The 17,611-nt window shown below is 40.6% G+C and overlaps 1 protein-coding gene and 1 pseudogene across 1 annotated transcript in view; one reads left to right on the top strand and one right to left on the bottom strand.

Annotated features, from left to right (window-relative positions):
- The window catches only part of Arih1 (ariadne RBR E3 ubiquitin protein ligase 1), a 102,793-nt gene that overhangs the window by 25,427 nt on the left and 59,755 nt on the right, over positions 1–17,611 (top strand). Inside the window, exon 2 of the mRNA XM_055621738.1 lies at positions 9,336–9,403. Coding sequence (XP_055477713.1) covers positions 9,336–9,403 — 68 coding nt within the window. The remainder of the gene's footprint in view (positions 1–9,335; positions 9,404–17,611) is intronic.
- LOC129687400 (60S ribosomal protein L7a-like) lies at positions 12,407–13,210 on the bottom strand (annotated as a pseudogene).

Here is a 17,611-nt window from a genome sequence, read left to right as displayed (position 1 = left end):
CTAACTAACTAACTAACTAACTAACTAACTAACTAACTAACTAACTAGTTTATTCACTTTGTATTCCACTACAGTCCCCTCTCATCTCCTAGTCCCACCTACCCTCCCTCTTCTCCCCCTATGCCCCTCCCCTAGTCCACTGATGGTCCTCCTCCCCTTCTGTGTGACCCCAGCATATCAGGTCTCATCAAGGCTGCCTGCATCATCATCCTCTGTTGCCTGGCAAGGCTGCACCCCCCAGGGGGAGGTGATCAAGGAGCCAGCCACTGAGTTCATGTCAGAGACAGCCCCGGTACCCCTTACTAGGGAACCCACTTGGAAACTGAGCAGCCAGAGTGCTTCCTTTGAACAGAGGTGGTCTAGGTCCTCTCCATGCATGGTCCTTGGTTGGAGCATCAGCCTCGACAGGCCCCCCGGGACCCAGGTATTTTGGCTCTGTTTGAACACTTCATTTTTAATGGTACAGTCCTAGTCTCTTAAATGGCATCTGCCTGACACCCTGCAATTCTGTAGTCATTTGTCATCTTAGTTCGCTGGCAGTTTCTGCTCCTTGCTGTTCTCTGGCACCTTTGTTTTTGTTGTTGTTGTTGTTGTTTTTCCTTCTAGATTGCATTGTGCCTGGGACTGCTGGTTACCTCTTGTTTGTTTGTGGCTGCTGTTTATTTTGGTTTTGTTAGTAGGTTTTCCTCAGGTTGGTCTTGAATTTGTGACAATCCTCTGGCCTCAACTACCCACATTCTAGAATTACAGGAATTAGCCACAGCATTTGGCTGAGTTGCCTGTTCTTTGTGATAAGGCCACAAATAGGTGGCAAAAGCATTCATCAGGCTTTACTGGGGACTGGACTTGTGAAACAGTTATAGCAGATGTCAAGGTGCTCATGGCCAGACAGAGGAGGGCTGTGATGAAGCCTTAGGCACTATACGTGGGGTATCTGGGCTGTAGGTGGAGCTGAGACCATGGCCTCAGCAAAGATTCCTGAGACAATTGGAGAAGAGGCCATGACAGCCCCACTGTTTCCGGTTTAGTTCCTAACACTAAAATGAAGTCTGATCTGTGTGCCTGCAGCCAGTTTGACGCCCCTGAGAAGAGTACCCTGCAGGAGCAGTGAAAAACAGCTGTGATTGTGATGGAACAGCTCAAGGAACCACCACCACGTGGGAAGCTGTTGTAGTTCTAGTTCTCTGTGTCTCCTTGCAATTGCCACCCTATGAAGTAGCTGTACCTGCACTGAGCGAGCCACTTCTGAGCCACAGCCCCGTCATTCACTGTCTCACTGAATTGTGGAGAACCACATTCCTAATCCAGCCAGCATCTCTGCAGGTCTTGAGGTAGTTGCTTGTTTTTCTGCTGGGCTATCATCTGTGGGTCAAGCAGTCAAACTGTCTGTACCTGGCCATTTTAATATTTACAAGGAAAACTATGGAACTGGTAGCGTGTCAGTATTAGAATGCTTAACTAGCACTTAACAAGGCCTCGGGTTCAATCCTTAAAAATGAACGTACAAACAAACTTGTAAATAAAACTGTAAGCAAGAAAGAAATATTGAGGGGTGTGCATTTAAGCATACTAAATTTTTTTCAGCAAAGAACAGTTAACTTCCAGCTGGAAATTTTGAGGGAGGTTTCAGTCTGCATGTGTCATGTGGTTGGAATGACACTACAAACCCAGTTTTAAAAAGTATTTATGTTATATACATTGGTGTTTTGACTTACATGTATGTCTGTGTGAGGGTATGGGGTAACAGTTTTGAGCTGCCATGTGGGTGCTGGGAATTGAACCTGAATCCTCTGGAAGAGCAACCAGTGCTCTTAACCACTAAGCTATCCCTCCAGCTGCCTACAAAAACACATTTTTAAATTGGATTTTGTTTTCTTACTGTTGCTTTTTATTTTTTAAGATTTAAAAATATATATTCTGGATACATAATATCCTTTTTGCAAATATCCCTTTCTGGTATATCTTTCTATTCTCATTGTCATTGTCTTCCTCCTCTTCCCCTTCTTCATTCTTCATTCTTTCTCCTTCATCTCACTCTGTACCCAGGCTAGCTTGGAACTTTTAAGTACACAGACTGGCTTCAAGTTACTTGAGAACCTCCTGTCTTAGTCTGTCAGATGCTGGGATCATAGTGTAAAGCCACAGTACTCAGATAAATAGAGTCTTGAGTTTTGATGGATTAGAATTGATCACTTTAGTCTTAAGGCTTGTGCTTTTGATGTTCTATCTAAACTATTTGCCTAACTCAAGATCACAGATATTTTCTCTTCTAATTTTATAGTTTTGGTTTTTATATAGTAATGTTTTTAAGACCAGCTGGAGCGATATCAGATGCTATGTCAAAACAAATCTAGGCTATTTTCTTGTAAGTTTGGAGTAAGAGGGATTTGAGATGGTCTCTTGTAGCTGACATTGGCCTTGAACTCCTGATCCTCCTGCCTTTGCCTCTGCCTCCCTCAGCGGCGTGATCACAGGAGTGTGTCAGCATGTCTGACTTATCAGTCCTTCAGTCATTCCCTTATTTGTCCTGGAGTCCTGGCTGCCCTGGATTCAGTTTGTAGAGCAGGCTGGCTCTAACCGCAAGTAAACCTACCCACTTCCTTTGCTTTTTGAGTGCCAGGCTAACGGGGTTTGCCACCACACCCAGCTCTGGTTTATTGTTATTTTATAAGTTTATTTATTCGCTCTACACCCTGAGCTTAGTGCTCTCCCTCCTCTTCTCCCAGTCCCACACCCTTCCCTCTTTTCCCCTCCCCTTCTCAGAAAAAGGGGAGCCCCCCCATCATCCCACTCCAGCATATCAAGTTGCATCAGGACTGGTTTGTTATTTTTTTAATGCTTATTACATTTAATGGCATTTTGATATGATTGGATTAATATCTTTACTGTTTTTCTCTTTGCTCATATATATATATTTAATTCTTCTTTGAGCGTTACAGTTTTTGATTTGATGGTTTTGTGTTTTTAAAAAGTCAAGAGAAAAGTAGCCCATAATAATTACCCAGACATTTACCCTTGTTGTTGTTTGTGTTTTCTCTTGTTCCGTGTTTCCTTTTTGTATCACTTGATTTTTTTTTTTAATCTATTTTATGTGCATTGGTGTGAGGGTTTCAAATCCCTTAGAATTGGAGATATAAACAGTCGTGAGCTGCCATGTGGGTGCTGGGAACTGAACCCGGGTCCTTTGGAAGAGCATACAGTGCTCTTAACCACCGAGCCATCTCTCTAGCCCCCTTTTATCACTTGATTTTGTTTCAGAGGTTCACTCTTCTTAAGAGATGACTATTTTACTATTAACATTTAAAAAATACTCTGTATGTTGTGGGGGTAGGTAAGGAGTCTTGGAGGAGTTAGTTTTCTCCTTCCTTCCGCCATGTGAGTTCTTAGGTTGGAACTCACATCATCAGGCATTGGCAGCAAGTGCCTTTACCCTGCTGAGCCATCTCACTGGCCCCTAAAAATCTTTGATTATTGTAATATCTGGGTCATCTAGAAATGAACTTCCGTTGTCTGCTTTGAGCATTGGTAAGAATTAGTTTTGGCTGTGTCTGGTAATTTGAATTCTGTCTTGAACACTTGAGAAGGTGATGATTTGTTACAGTAGACAGGTTAACCTGGGTAGACTATAACTCAGGTTCTTTCTCACCTTTTGTTTCCATGTATGTAGGTTGATCCTTTCTGAAAGCATCTCTTGTAATTCTTTATATCTGTCTCATACATGCACAGCTTCAGTCACAGAGGTATACCACTGTACATTTTGTCTTTGGCACACACTTGGGTCAAAACCAGGAGAAACTTTAATGGGCTATTCAACACTGTCTTGTCTGTGTCTGTCTTTGCTGGAGATCGATTCAGGGGCTGTTGAACTGTGGGCAAGCACATCGCCACTGACGTCCTTTGTAAATCTTTGTATTTGTCCAGACTGTTCTGAGTAGCTGGGATTACAGGCTTGCCCTCCCAGGCCCAGCCACCAGCATCTTATTGGTTGGTCCTTACCTCCCCCATCATACGATCTACCTGCTGTTTATTTTCTTCCTTTCCTTTTCCTTTTTTCTTTTTGTTTTTAAAGACAGTCTCTTTAAAACATCCAAAGTTTTTCTAAAATAATTCAGTTTCCCTAAAATTCCAAAGTCTCCTAACCGTGGGTACTTGTGGGAAAAAAAAAATAAGCTAAATAATTTATCCAAGAGGGAAGAATCAGGGCACAGTTAAAATCGAAGCAAAACTCAAGTTCATTGAGGATTCAGTAATGATCTTCTATGGTCCCTAGAGCTTCATTTCCCCAGGCCTGCTGTTGGCAGGATACACAGCGTGTTTCATAGGCTCAGGGTGGCTTCACTTTGCAGCGACTATCCTTGTGGTTGTCCCATGGTACTGGCATCTCCAAAATGTTGGCAACTCCGAAATGTTGGGTCCTCTTCTGCCGCTAGGCTGACCTTCACCTCTCTTGGGTTCTCTTCAGGTACTCTGACCCTGCCCCATGGTGCCAGGCCTCATCTCTCCATGAGGCCTGTCTTCAAAACCAATACCACCTGGGAAATGCTTTCATATTACAAAGTTTGATTGCCAGCACGAAGTACTTCCAGCTACTCCGGAGGCTGAAGGTGGAAAATCACAGTTAATGTTTGGCCCCCTCTGCACCATAGCTTCTGTGGTCTAAGTGTCTAAGGAAACTCTTCTAAGGTTTTTGCCTCGATGCTAGTGTCATCTTAATCATAGCTGATTGTTAATCCTCAGCTGACCATTACCAATTTTATCACATGAGCAAAGATTTTCACTTTAGTGGTCTGGTATCTTGTTAATCACAGCTATTCTTTAGCTACTGTTGACTAAAAGTATATTCAGAATATGAGATGGGCCTGATAGAGTCAGGATCTTTCTATGTAGTCCTAGCTGTCTTGGAACTTGCCATATATACCAGGCTGGCCTCAAACTCAGATTCTCTAGTTCTAGCCTCTGCCTCCTGAGTGCTGGGATTAAAGGCATACGCCACCATGCCCAGCCCCACCACAAGAGAGACTCAAAACTTTCCTCTGAGACTTCACAAACAAAGTTTCTGTTGTCTGCACAGTTCTGAGTAGTCTTTTAAGCTCCCACAGAACAATCCACTGAGTTCTGAGTACTGAATGGCTTTACCAGGCTATGCTGGCTAGTTTTATGTCAGCTTGACACTAACTAGAGTCACTTAGGAAGAGGGAACCTCAACTGAGAAAATGCACCGTGTTGGTCTGTGAACAAGTCTGTGGCGCAATTGATTGGTTGATATGGGAGGCCCAGCTCACTTGAGAAGCACGCTCCAGGTGGTCCTGGATATTAAAGGAAAATAGGCTGAGCAAGCCGTGGGGGACAAGTTAGTGAGCAGTGTTCCTCTTTGGCCTGTGCATCAGTTCCTTCTTCCAGGTTCCTCTCTTTTTTTTTTTTAGTTCTGATTTTTTTAAATTTTTTATTAATTACACTTTATTCATTTTGTATCCCCCCATAAGCCCCTCCCTCCCCTTTCTGCATGCATGCCACTCCCCAAGTCCACTGATAGGGGAGGTTCTCCTCTTCTTTCTGATCTTAGTCTATCAGTTCTCATCAAAAGTGGCTGCATTGTCCTCTACTGTGGCCTGGTAAGGCTGCTCCCCCCTCAGGGGGCAGTGATCAACGAGCAGGCCAATCAGATTATGTCAGAGGCAGTCCCTCTTCCCATTACTATGTAACCCACTTGGACACTGAACTGCCAAGGGCTACACCTGTGCAGGAGTTCCAGGTCATCTCTACAAATAGTCCTTGGTTGGAGTATGATTTTCTGGGAAGTTCCCTGTGTTCAAATTATCTTGTTCTGTTGCTCTCCTTGTGGAGTTCCCGTCCCCTCCAGCTCTTACTATTTCCCACTTCTTACATAAAATTCCATTCACTCTGCCCATCAGTTGGCCATCAGGCTCAGCATCTGCTAGAAGAAAACAGGAAACAACCTTGAAACCTGCCACAGAGGGCCTCTGAAAGCTTCTGCAGTATAGACTGTCAAAGCAAGTTCCTCTCTTGAACGCCTGTCCTGAGTTCTGCAGGCTATAAGCTGTAAAATGGAACAGTAAACACTTGCTTTTGGTCCTGGTGTCTTATCACAGCAGTAGGAACTCCAAGACAATCCAGAGTTCGAATGTCACTGCAATACCTCAGGACCTAGAACCAGTTTCTATCTTAAGTGTTAGGGTTTGTGTTACCTGCCTGTTATTCACTTAGCCCACTTAGATGTGTCTTCAACCTTTGAAGTATTCCAGTACCTGTATTTAGACTTTGCTACTGTTTGCAGTTTTGTATAGTCACTGGGGATCTTGAAGCATATATTCCACAGCTGATGGGGCCTGCTGTTACTTTTATATGACATTCAAGATACAGAACTTTTTTAGCCCTCCAGGAAGTTCTTGTATTCTGATCACTTTACCCCATCTTGTTCTGAATAACCTTTTGGTGGAACATACAGGCTGTTAATACATGATTAGTTAAAGATCAGTGATATTCCTTCTGGTTCTGCTACATGATATAGTGGAAGGGACAGTAGTGCCAAATGATCATACTTTAGAATTTACAGCTGTTCCACATAATACGTGAGGTTCATATTTTTCTCATATTTACAAAGGCTTTTAGAGTTAGGCATAGTTGAATGGGCCTGTAATCCTAGCACTTGGGATGCTAAGGCAAAAGAGGATCTTAAGTTCTTACCCGTTGTTAGATCTCTCTTAAAAGAAAAAGAAAGAAAAAAAAAAAAAACTAGCTAGTTAGGAAGGTTTACAGGGTGCTTTTCTTTTGTTTTTGCTTTTGAAACAGGGCCTTAACAGATAGCCTAGATTGCCTTTGACCCTGCAGTGTTTCTCCTGCCCCAGCTTCTGGGGTGCTTGTGTGATAGACATGAGCTAGCATGCCTGGTTTATGGCCTGTTATAGAGTAATTGTGATAGATACAGTTACCTACCACCTCTCCTTATGAAGTTTACAGTTACTAGTCAGCTGCTCTGAAGCAAGTTATCTGAGTCGTTTTGGCAGTCTGTGCTTCTAGGTGACCTTGCCTCAGATATTTTATTAAATAAAAATATGAGACTGAACATCAGAGTCAAGAAAACTTTCCATAGTAAGTTTTGATTTTTGAGACAGGGTTTCCCTGTGTCTCTGGGTAGCCTTGGCTATCCTGGAACTCACTCTGTAGACCAGGCTGTCCTCCAATTCACAGAGACCCGCCTGCCTCTGCCTTCCAAGTGCTGGGATTAAAGATGCGCATCACCATGCCCAGTGAGATTCTTATTCTGGAGTATGGTGTTAAAAGAGGGTTCTGAGTGTGTCCGAATAAGAAGTAAGAGGTAGGCAGGCGGTAAGGTGAGCCCTGGTGAGTAGAAGAGTTCTTGGGTCACTGGCCTATTTGGGGAATGGAGTCGGTGAAATTTTCTTTGTGTGTATAATAAATGAGAATACTTGATAGGAATCTTTCTCATGACAATTTCCTTTTTTTTTTTTTTTAACAATTTCTTTTTGTTAATGACGCTTTAAATTAGATTATTTTAAATCGATACTTAACTAATACCATTATTAACCACAGTGAAAGAATATTTAGGCTACATAAATATTTTTTTTAAATGCCCTTTGAGTAGAAATTTGTACATGAAATATAAGTAAAATGTACCTGAGTTTAAGCTCTGCTTCCTACACTGTCATGAGCTCTCCTGTCTGTGAATGAGTCAGGTTTCCCTGATCTCGTAGGCCCCATTGAGTTTTTGAGTCAGGGTGTCATTCTGTGGCACAAACTAACCTGGAACTCAGCAATACTTCTGCTTTAACTTCGCAAATTTTGAGATTGCAGGTGAGCCACCACACCAATCCCCACTATGTTTCAAGTTTTGAAAAAGTGTGTTCAAATAGTAAGCTGGTTTGGGGAAATGAGGATATTTGTAACAACAGTAAACTTTTATTTCTGAGTTTTAATTTCTCCTTGTATAAATAATCTAATATGAAAGAAATATGTCTAAAGTACACTGTGACTTTGGAATTCTTTGAACAGTTTGATACTTCAGGTCTTACAAAAATTTTAAAATATTATTTATACAGTATTCTGCCTGCATGTGTGCCTGTAGCGCAGAAGAGGGCACCAGATCTCACTATATGATGGTTATGAGCCATCATGTGGTTGCTGGGAATTGAACTTAGGACCTTTTGAAGAACAGCTGGGCCATCTCTCCAGCCCCTGGTTTTACAAATTTTATTAATTGCATTTAGAGTTCTGATATGGCAGTCTATTAAATAGTCCATACAACAAATTAATTTTAATCAATATTTTTGGTGTGCTTTTCTTCCTCTCTCTCTCTCTTTCCCTCTCCCCCCTTCCACCCGTCCCCTGAGACAGGGCTTTTTGTGTAGCCTTGGCTGTTCTGGACACTTTGTAGACCAGGCTGGCCTTAAATTCACAGAGATCCACTTGCCTCCCTGTGTGCTGATGATAGGCTTGAGCCACTATGCCTGGCTTTAAAAGTAGTTTGTCTGGGGTTTGAACCCTAGACCTCCAGACTTAAAAGTCTGATGCTTTACCAGCTGAGCCAGCCACCTTAGGCTTCTTGGTTTGCTTTTCAAGATAGGTCTTGCTTGTGTAGTATGGACTGGCCTCGTTCTTCATCTTTTTTCCTCAGTTCCAGTGTGCTGAGGTTGTATGTATAGATGACTTCACTTGGCTTAGTACAGTAATGTACATTACCGTCTTTCTTTTTGTCTTAATTTGAACCCTATAAAGGATGAGCTGTTATATGGCAATCTATTTAAGTAATCTTGATCATACACCAAAAATTTGTATTTCCTTGGGAGCATAAATATCTAGAAAGGGAGCTGAGTGGTGGTGGCTTTCATGCCTTTAATCCCAGTGTGCAGGAGGTAGAGGCAGGTGGACTCTTGAGTTCAAGGCCACCCTGGTCTACAGAGTGAGTTCCAGGACAGCCAGAACTACACAGAGAAACCCTGTCTCAAAATAACCCCCCCCAAAAAAAAAAACAAACAAAAACAAACAAACAAACAAAAAAAAACTCTAGAAAGGGTATTGCAGGTGAGACCTAGTGGTTCAACAATGCTTTTATGCTTCAGCAGTGGTGCAGAAAAGAAAGCTTGTATGCTTTCGTAGGGAACTTGAAATAGCCTATAATTTCTTTACATGTCTGTGAAAGAGCTCGGTTTGTTGTTGCATGCGTACAATCCGAGCACCTGGGATACTGGAGCAAGAGAGTTGTCAATTCAAGGCCAGCCTGGACTGCACAGAAAAACACACGTACAAAGAAAGTCAATGAGATATAATTTAAAATGTTTTCTTTTCCCCTTCTTCAGAATCCAGCAACTATCACGAGAATACTCCTTAGCCACTTCAATTGGGATAAAGAGAAGCTAATGGAAAGGTAAGAAACTATATTGCTAGCTTTGTACTTAGAACAGAGAAAGCTCAAGAAATGATTTATATAGCAATATGCATATGAACAAACCAATATGTAAGTAATAATGCTGCTTTTTTTGTATTAGAAATTTTGCAGTGAAGTTAGTGTTAGAAAATTCAGTTTAAATTCTGCTTTATTTTGGAAATGAAATGGAGGCTTTATTTCAGCTTATTAGATATATCCTCTTGAATACCACAAACTAAAAATAGATTTTTAAAAAACACTAATGTCCTTGCAACACATAAGATCTTTTGTATTAGTGGCTTAAGAAGATGTACTATTCATGAATGTTAAAGCTGCATTAGGCATATAAATTACATTTATTCAGTAACATAAAAAATGAGAGGTTAATTAGGTTGCCTACCTGTCAAGCTAGATGCTTGGTTTGGTTCTCTGATTTTAGAGCAAGGTTCTATTCTGTTCTGTTGGATGTTTAAAGTTTGCCTCTTAAAATCCGTCCAGTTTTTAAAAAGTAAAAGTTACTGGATTGGAGACTGACAATATTAATCACCCCGTGGTTCCTTAGATATTTGGTGGCTGTTGTCAGGGTAACAGCTTCCATTTATTCATATAGTTTATTAGCAATCTTAAGTGTAAAATTTGCTGCTTATTGATGGGAACTGAGAATCTAAGTATTATGAGAAATGAATGGAAAAGTTTTCTCATTTGTTTCACATTCAAAGTGCTATTTAAGTCACATATTAAGAAATACTAGAAATATAACTCCTTTTATTATAACTTGAATCTTAGTTACAATTTAATAGTAACTCCATTGTTGAGCACTTTCTGTTAGGTACTGTTTGGTTTTATCCTTTTGGTAGTTTTTTTTTGTTTGTTTGTTTTGTTTTGGTTGGTTTTTGTTTTGTTTTTAGATAGGCTCACTGCAGTTCTGGCTAGCCTATGCAGGCCGGGCTGGCCTCAAACTCACACAGATCTCTCTTTCGGTGCCTCTGCCTCTTTCTGCTGGGATTAAAGACATGATAGTTATCGCCTGATAGTTTTTTAGGCCTAGAGACTTGTTGCCCTCACTTACTTGGTAACTGAAGTTTTGAGACTTAAGTTATTCAACTCAGTTTTCCAACACAAAGAATTGACCATGTTTGTTGGCCCCCAAAGCTTGTCTTAAGCACATCACACTCAGCTTTCCCTGAGTCTTGCTACCTTTACTTATGGCAGTGCTTTTAATTGTCTTGTGTTTTGCGTTCAGGCTAATTTCACGATACCCCTCTCCTAAGGGGGGGGACTCCTAAGACTTTTCAGTTTACATTGCAGCCTTGGGTTCCTTTTGTAACACTGCCGAAAACATTTTCCAATTAAATATTAAACTTCAGTGTGATACGAATTTTATAAAAGTTTCTTGCTGGGCAGTGGTGGTCGGTGCATACTTTTAATATTAGCACTCAAGAGGCAGAGGCAGATGTATCTCTCTGTGAGTTAGAGGACCACCTGGTCTACAGACTGAGTTCCAGGATAGCCAGGGCTACACAAAGAAACTGTCTGGAAACGGGAAAAAAAGAAGTTTCTGACCAGCTGTTGGGAGCCTAAAGATTTATAATTGAATCTTAAAGTACTATTTTTTGATATTTATTTTATTTTTATTTATGTGTATGCCTATGTATCTATCTGTACATGAGTGTAGGTACCCTTGAGGCCAGAGATGTAGGATCCGTCAAAGCTAGAGATACAAGCAATGTCTATTATGGGTACTGGGACCTGAGCTTGGGTCCTCTGCAAGAGAAGCAAGTGCTCTTTCTTACCCACTGAACTCTCTCTCCAGCCTCTTTAAACATTATTTCTCTGTTTGGGGTTGAAGATGTAGCTCAGTGTTAGATTTACAGCTGGCAACAACAAACAAGTCAAATTGAAACAGTGTCTTTGTCTCCTTTAGTGATGTTTGCATTATAATCTGTGTTGTATTATATTAGCACTGTTATGCTTCATTTTAAAAACATTTTATGTGCTTTCTAATTTTAAATATTCACCTTTCATGGATCATTTACTTTTAGACACAACTTTTGCAAATAACATGTAGGTGATTTTTAAAAAAGAATTGAGAACTTTTAAGTATTTATGATAATTTCTGTTTAGATTTAGCTATTGCTATTTTAAGTTGCATTCTACCATATTTTCTGTTAGTTTATTCAGATGGCTACCTTTGGATTTTCTTTTGCTATTCTCTAGTAATGCCCATGTTTTGTGTTTCAGTTATTCTACTAGTTACACACAGATGTAAAACTAAGTTTAAACTAGGTATAGAATCTGTATACATTTTCTGTATGACAAACACTACCATAGTTGTTCTTCTCTATCCTTTTCTCCTCCCCACTCACTTTGATAAATGATGATAATTTATATTTTTGGTAAGCAGCAGCTAGTGTTGTTTCTGCCTCTCTACCTCCTTGATTCTTAAAAAAAACTTTGTGGGATGGACAGTTATGTGTGTGTGTCTGTGTGTCTGAGTGTCTATGTAGAGGTCAGAAGACAGCTGCTAGAGTTGATTTTCTCTGTCATATGAGCCATGGAGATCTAGCTCTTTCATCATACATGGCAGGAAGCATCTTAACCTGTCTCTTAATTCGGATTGTTGAGATGGGGCTCATGTGGTCCAGGCAGCTCTTGAGCTCCTGCCTATATCACTTTTGTGCTGGCAGATATGCTTGTACCACCATCTTGGGCTGCTTCCCACAGCTCCCAAGACAGATTATCATTGTGTATATTCCAGGCTGTCTTGGACTCTGTGTGTTCAGGCTGGGCTGGAACTTACAGGAAACCTCCTCTGAGGGGATTACAGGTGTGTTCCACTACATCTGAACAGTTTTAATTTTAAATTAAGCTACTTTTCCTTATCCTTTCTGCTCTTCAGTTATCTCAAATAACCCCACCTCTCAATCATCTTGAGCTATTCATTTTATTATTTTTTTTAATTTTGTAATTACATTTATGTATAGAAAACTTAGCAGTGTACATTTAACCCAGTTCAGTGGTGAGTTCTTCAGCCTTTGCCTTTTCCAGCTTGGCAATGCGAGCCAGAGATTTAGGACCTAGGACCTTGCCCCCCGCGGCCCCCTTCCCCCCCAGTGGCAGCGGATCTCATTGTATCTGTCATTGTAAATGGTCCTAATAGCTTCCACAAGGTTAGCCAGAGCACCCTTGTCTTCTGAGTTAACCTGTGTGAAAGCAACAGTGGTGCAGGTCTTCCTGTGGACCAGCCGCCCAGCCTGGCCTCTCCGTGATGGGGCAGTAGGGTCCCCATCTTTCCACAAAGGTCAGGGAGGAAAGCTTGCTCAGTGGGGTCTATGTCATGAGCAATCACCACCAATTGAGCCTTCTCATTCTCCACCAAGGTAGTGACTGTACTCCTTGCTCGAAGGACAGGCGCTCTCTTAGTTGTTATGTCTCCTTTCTCAGCAGCTTTCTTCTCAGCATGGGCCAGTAGCCTCTGCTTCCTCTCCTGCTTTGTGTCTGGCCTGTACTTATGGGCAAGCTTAAGCAGCTGGGTAGCTGTTTGCCGGACCTGAGTAAACTGGTTAATGGCAGGAGGTACTTGGAGCCTTTTATCTCAGAGGATGGAGCTTTGCCGCTGCAGCCTAATGTAAAGGGCCATTTGACGAAGCATGTGAGATCACTTTTAGGCTAGATAGCCTGCCCAATGCCAAAGTTCTTCGGCCTTTCCTCAAACAAAGGATTGACCACTTTTTTGGCCTCTTGTTTCTTTGCAACAGCGGGGGCTGGGGTCACTTTCTTCCCCTTTGCCCTCTTACCTTTGGGCATCTTGCTGGCATAGAGGAGAGTGAGCTATTCATTTTATAAACATTATTTAGTTTTGTGGGACCTATTATTTCCCTTATCCCTCTTAGGGAATAGTAGCTATTCTTGTATAGTTTTTGTTTTGTTTCTGGCAGGGGATTCTTTTTTAAAACTTTTATTTTTTGACAAGTTTTTGTACTACCCTTGTACTTCAGAATGTCCAGGAACTCACTGTATAGCCCAGGTGGTCCTCATATAATTTTCCTACCACATGTTCCTCAGTGTTGAGATTACCAAAGTGAGCTACTGTGTCCAGCTGTTCACTCTCTACCAAAATAATTGGAATTAAAGAGAGTACATACAGATGAGATGTGCCTAAAGAGAACGGTACATGGAAACGTTCAGTTTTAACTATATTTATAGAACAAGATAATGAAATAAAAATGGGATAAGTTTTTGAAACAAGTTAGAAAAAATAAATTCAAGTATGTAGAATATTTAAGACAAAAGCAGACATGGCTGAAATAGAATTTTTTAAAAAACTGCACATATCAAAAAATCCTAAAGTGAATTTTTAAAATAAACTATCAAAAGAATGATGACAAGTCACAGACTGGAAGAAAATGAGTGCTGTTAATGATAGGACTCTTAACCCAAATACATAGAACTCTTAGAACTCAGCAACAAACAACCTGATTAAAAACTTGACTAAGAGCCGGCATGGTGACACACACCTATAATTTTGGTGCTTGGGAGGCAAAGTCAGGCTAGTCTCTTGAGTTAAAGGTCAGCCTGGTCGATATAGTGAGATCTAGGCCAGGCAAGACTACATAGTGAGGCTTGTCTCCAAAGGAAAGGGGAAAATGCCAGGTCAGTTAGTACATTGAAGCAGTAGGATCAGGTTTCAGAAGCCTTCCTTATATAGTGCGTTCTAAACCAGTTTGAGCATTTTACTCACTTTTATCCCAAAGAAAAGGAAAAAAGAGGGGAAGGGCTGGAGGCTTTAACATATAACCTATGATGGAAATAAACATAATTTAAAGATGCTTTATGTAGGGGCTGGAAAGATGGTGCAGTGGTTAAGAACATTCATTGGGTGCTTTTCCAGAAGACCCAGGTTCAATTCCCAGAACTCAAGTGGTAACTTACAACCACGTGCAGCTGCAGTTCCAGGGTGTCTGATGCTCTCTTTTGGCCTCTGGACATTGTACACTGCGGTGTACAGGCATGTATACAGACAAAATGCCTGTGCACAGTAAAGTCAAATCTCCAAAAAAGAAAAGCTCCATATATATTAAAACAATGGGATACAGCCGGGTGAGGTGGGCCACTCCTGTAATCCCAACACTCAGGGAGGCAGAGGCAGGCAGATCGCTTTGAGTTCGAGGCCATCCTGGTCTACAAAGTGAGTCCAGGACGGCCAAGGCTACACAAAGAAACCCTGTCTGAAAAAAACAACCAAAAAAACAAAACAAAACAAAAACAAAAAACAGAAAACAGTGGGATAATACTACACATCCGTTAGAAGAGCGGACCTTAAACTGCGTACAGCACCAACTACATGCAAAGAGACAACAGTCTTTCATTGCAGGTATGCAGGTAGTACTGAAAAATAATGTAGCCTTATGGGGAGACTGACAGTATATTATGAAATAAAACATTCTCTTAGTATACAGTGTAAATGGTGGTCTCTAAGTGATAATATCATAGTAGGGCCATTCACTGGACCATTCTGGTGGAGTTTTCCTAGTAGGTTGTACTGCTGTCAAATGTGAGGAGGGTGGCTTGTTTCTTTTTGCTATGAACCAACAACTATTAAAGAAGAATGGGTCTGTTTATTTTAATAAATCTAAAAATAAGCTCTTGGTAGATGTGATAAAGAAAGAAAATAAGGCACAAATAAAACATTAGCAGTATAGGCCCTGTGTGGTAGCACACAGCTTTAATCCCAGAAGTCTGGAGGCAGAGGCAGAAGGATCTCTGTGATTGAGGCCAGCCTGGCCTACTTAGTGAGTTCCAGGACTTACAGAGACCTTGTCAAAAAAATGGGAGGGGCTGAGAAGGAAGAAGTATTGGGCATAATTGTACTGCTTTTATCAGTAGTTTCAAACGTTTAGAGATGAAAATTTCTTAGTTGCCTACCCCCTAGAACAAGTTTAAAATTTGAATAAGCCAATAACCATAGAATATAATAGAATCAAATACTCTTTTAACTCTAGAAGGATTAGATGTAATAGAATCAAATATTTTTGTTGTTGTTTTACTCTAAAAGGATTAGATGATTGTGTGGGAAAGTTGTAACAAACCATCAAGGAACTGCTTATTATTAATGAAAACTACCTTAGAATATAGAGAAATGTAACATATCATCAGTGTATTCCAAGTCAAAATAATAATCAATTTGATAAAGATAGCCTAAAAATCCTATTTCTTATAAACAAAGCTGTTGAATTAATAAATATTCAAACAACTAAATGAATTAATGGTCTACAATTTCTCCTAGGAATGTAGTAGATCATTAAGAACAATTTATATAGTTAACACATTAGCAGATTAGTGAAGAGAAAGTAGAACGGAATTATAACAGTGAAATTGTGCATTTGTCTAACATTTAGTAAACATAAAATTTCTTAGTAAACTGAAAAGTAATAGTAATTTATGTCAAAATTATATTTAGTAGCAAAACACACTAAAGAATCATCACTTGAGCTCTTAAGAGTTTGAGGCCAGCCTTAGGCAACCCATCTTAAAAACAAGACCACAAATAATGAATAACACTATCATTTAGATGTAATGATATAATGGGCCAGGGCTGTTGCCACTTGGGATCTGTAATCCCAAGTATTTGGGAGACTAAAGTGGGATTTCAAAACTTCAAGTTTTACCTTGACTATAGAGATTTCAGAACCAGCCTGGGCAACCTGAAAAGGGCTGGATACACAGAAATTGCTTAGTATGTATGAGCCTGTAGGTCCAATCCCTAGTTCTGCAGAAAAATACAAAGAACTTATTCTTTAAAATTAAAAATTTTGAGTAAAGGGCAGAGAAAGGGTGATTTTAATTTTATTATTTATTATTTCCCATTGTTAAAGTAGCTTCTCAGACTTTTTTTCGTTTTTGGTGGTTATTTGTTGTGCTCGGGGTCAAGGCAAGGATGTGTTGTGTATGCTGAGCTCTATCATGGAGCTACACACCAGCTCTCTATTCTGTTTGTCTCTTTCTCCTCACCCCTACACACCCCTCTCTTTCGTGTGTGTGTGTGTGTGTGTGTGTGTGTGTGTGTGTGTGCGCGCGCTCTGTCTGGTCTGTCTGGGTGTGTGTCTGTCTTCTGCTTGTATGCCTGTGTCTACTCCCCCCACATAACTTTCTGTTTAATACTAGTAGTTTAAATGGGATTTTCTGCATTCTCCTGATTTTTTTTTTTTTCCCCATGCTCCTGGATGCTCCTGGATGAAGCACAGCAGAGAACCAAAGCTGCAGCCACAACCTTGTTTTCTTGCTATCTTGGTTCTTATGTTATATTGCTTACTTTACTTCAGATATTAAACCTCTTTCATTCCTTAAACCTTTCCTGGTATAATAGAGTTAGTTAAAAATGAGGTTAAGTGGAAAAGCGTTGAGAAACAAGCCAGAAGTCCGACGTCCTAGTTACCCGTGAAGCTGTGGCAGATGATACCAGTTTGAGAACAGGTCTGCCTCCTCCCCAAAAATATTTCCTTTTAAAGCTTGAGAGTTAGATATGAAGACCATGCCACTAGAAAATACCAGAAGCGCTGTTTATTTTAACTGGTGGTGGAGGTTGGGTTGCTGCCTGTGTTTTGCCCAGTTTGTGTGACCCCCAAAGACCACCAGGAATTGACTCCGCTGCAACTATATGAGGATTTATTTAATACAGGCTCAAGCCCAGGTCGCAGCAACCTCCTTGGTGAAGAGGAGTGCAGCAGGGCTGTCTAGAGGAACAAGATTCTTAAAGGGAAAAACTGCAAGTGGCAGGTTATGTGCCTTGGTGTTACAGGATTGGGTAAGGGAAATTGACTTTTGAAATTATTGGTTTACTTTAGGCTCCAAGACTATAAATGATTCTGGCCTGGCTTTCTGGTCTAGTTTCCCAGTTTCCAGCTGTATTTCTAGTGGGCAGAAAAAGAATGCGGTAAAGCTGATTCCTCTTTGCAGGTGGACATGTCTCTTCCTTGGTGGCCTTTCTCTCACCTGGAGCACAGATAATTACTATGCAACTTGGATCAGTATAGGGCATGGGACACTGAGGGGTGTGGCAGCATCTGAAAATGATTGTCTCTTTATCTCTTGAATTACTTCTTGAACCTTCTTTTAAGTACTAAGTTTTTATCTATCTCTATCATCTATCTATCTATCTATCTATCTATCTATCTATCTATCTATCTATCTATCTATCTATCTATCTAT

This window comes from Psammomys obesus, unplaced genomic scaffold, assembly GCF_907164565.1.
Source record: "Psammomys obesus unplaced genomic scaffold, mPsaObe1.curated_primary_1811, whole genome shotgun sequence".
Taxonomy (NCBI): Eukaryota; Metazoa; Chordata; class Mammalia; order Rodentia; family Muridae; genus Psammomys; species Psammomys obesus.
Note: the sequence above shows the minus strand (reverse complement) of the source record. Positions and strands in the feature narration are given on the sequence as shown.